The sequence below is a fragment of the Drosophila serrata genome, unplaced genomic scaffold (genome assembly GCF_035046125.1).
Source record: "Drosophila serrata isolate PLE 108 unplaced genomic scaffold, ASM3504612v1 contig_362, whole genome shotgun sequence".
Lineage (NCBI taxonomy): Eukaryota > Metazoa > Arthropoda > Insecta > Diptera > Drosophilidae > Drosophila > Drosophila serrata.
Genome location: NW_028257260.1, coordinates 878,898 through 881,363, shown reverse-complemented (window position 1 = coordinate 881,363; position 2,466 = coordinate 878,898). Strand labels below are relative to the sequence as shown.

Sequence of the window (2,466 nt, the reverse complement as noted above, 5' to 3'; positions counted from 1 at the left end):
AACGTTCCAGCAGCATCTGGTTCATGCGCAAGATCGCATAACCAAGCGACTTAGGAGGAACAGGAACTGATGTATGTATTTGTAAGCGAATTAAAAAGCTAACATTTAAATGTCAACCTTTTACAGTTCAGCCAGAAAGGTCAGCGCAAGAGACGACCCCAGCTGGGCCAGCTGCCGCCCGATCGGCTGGAGCAGTTACGCAGCGATCTATTCGAGCGGCGCCAGGAGCTTGCCGGCGATGAGTGGCTGGAGGAGACCGGCGCGGTCATTATCATTATTTTGGTTTCCTAAATATTTATTTTATAAATAAAGAAACTTTCAGGAAGAAAAACTAGTTCCGATCGAATGTAGCTTTTTATATATATTTCAAGAGGAAAAAAAAAAATTTTTTTTTTTTTTTTTTTATGTCATATTTTTCTACCCTTGCGGGGTACAATACTTTTAGTCAGAAGCTTACAAAGCTTTGACGGAGTCATTTCCGACCCAATATATCATATATATTCTTGATCATCATCAAAAGGCAATCTTTCTAGATATCTCCAGCAGAAAAAAATTTTTTTTTTTAATTTCCCACTTAAAAAAATTTTTTTTTTTAATTTCCCACTTACAAAAAATTTTTTTTTTAATTTCCCATATAAAAAAAAAAAAATTTAAGACTACGGGTCCGGAGCTGCTCCGCGGCAGGAGGTCCGACCGGAAGAGCGACGCGTGGGCCCTGGGCTGCGTGGTTGATTATTATGATTGATGCGTTAGGTTGATTCTAAAACGAACGGGAAGAAGAAGCTGACTAAAATAAATAAATAATTTGAAGCAACATGAGTGGCCAAGTGCAAAAAAGCCTTCGGGATTATGATGTGCTGGCGGTCCTTGGAAGCGGCTCCTTCGCGACGTGCTACAAGGTGCAGGACAGGAGCACCGGCGAGGTGTTTGCCTTAAAAGGCATGGATTACGACCAGCTAGACGAGGACAAGCGCGAGGCGCTGTTCTCGGAGGTCACCATGCTCCGGGAACTGCATCACCCCAACATTGTGCAATACCATGACCATTTCGACAATCGGGTGGCCAAGGTATTGCAAATTCTAATGGAGTGCTGTGCCGGCAGCGATCTTGCCCAGCTTGTCGAGCGGGCGCGAACAGCGACGCCGGTGCGAGGAGCCCTACATTTGGCGGGTGCTCGTCCAAGTGTGCCGTGCCTTGGACTGCTGCCACAACGGTACGGACCGAGCGATCGGGACACCGGGACGTGAAGCCGGCGAACATCTTCCTGGACGCTGCCGGCAACGCCAAGCTGGGTTATTTCGGCCTGGCCCAGATGCTGAGGCGGGACCGGAGCTTCGACGCTGCGTTCGTGGGCACTCCGGTGTACATGAGTCCGGAGCTGCTCCGCGGCAGGAGGTCCGACCGGAAGAGCGACGCGTGGGCCCTGGGCTGCGTGGTGTACGTGATGTGCGAAATTATAATACCCTGCTGAAGTTCTATCTGCAAGGGTATACAGACTTTGGCGTCCGAAGTTAGGTTGATTCTAAAACGAACGGGAAGAAGAAGCTTACAAAAATAAACAAATAATATTTGAAGCAACATGAGTGGCCAAATGGAAAAAAGCCTTCGGGATTACGATGTGCTGGCGGAAATTGGAAGCGGCTCCTTCGCGACCTGCTATAAGGTGCAGGAGAGGAGCACCGGCGAGGTGTTTGCCTTAAAAGGCATCGATTACGACCAGCTAGACGAGGACAAGCGCGAGGCGTTGTTCTCGGAGATAACCATTCTCCGGGAACTGCAGCACCCTAACATTGTGCAATACTTCCACCATTTCGACAGTCGGGTGGTGAAGGTATTGCATATTGTTATGGAGTGCTGTGCCGGCGGTGATCTCGCCCAGCTTGTCGACGGGCGCGAACAGAGCGACGCCGGTGCGAGGAGCCGTACATTTGGCGGGTGCTCGTGCAAGTGTGCAGTGCCCTGGACTGCTGCCACAACGGTACGGACCGAGCGATCGTACACAGGGATGTTAAGCCAGCTAACATCTTCCTGGACGCTGCCGGCAACGCCAAGCTGGGTGATTTCGGCCTGGTCCAGATGCTGAGGCGGGACCAGAGCTTCGACGCTGCGTTCGTGGGCACTCCGGTGTACATGAGTCCGGAGCTAGTCCGCGGCAGGAGGTCCGACTGGAAGAGCGACGTGTGGGCCCTGGGATGCGTGGTGTATGAGATGTGCGCCCTGCGTCCACCATTCCATGAGCTGTGCGAAAGGATAGTCCAGGGCGTGTTCCTTCGGATTCCTGCCGTCTATTGTTCCGATCTACAGGAGACCATCTCAGCTATGCTGGCCGCAGATCGTGAACAGCTTCCCGGCGTCGAGGTGTTCTTGCTGCATCCGTTGGTGGTCCGGAATGTCAGCGAGCTGGGCGGCGGTTTCCCGAACCTGGTCGAGGCTGGTGAGTACTTTTACTGCCTGCTCTATATTATA

At 51.2% G+C, this 2,466-nt stretch overlaps 1 protein-coding gene across 1 annotated transcript; it reads left to right on the top strand.

Moving 5' to 3' along the window:
* The first annotated feature begins 815 nt into the window (after positions 1-815).
* Positions 816-1,471, top strand: LOC147642723 (serine/threonine-protein kinase Nek2-like). Its single transcript, XM_086839240.1, has 2 exons — positions 816-1,145; positions 1,226-1,471. Exons 1-2 carry the CDS (start codon positions 816-818, stop codon positions 1,469-1,471), a joined length of 576 nt encoding a protein of 191 aa, XP_086695366.1.
* The last annotated feature ends 995 nt before the right edge of the window (positions 1,472-2,466 follow it).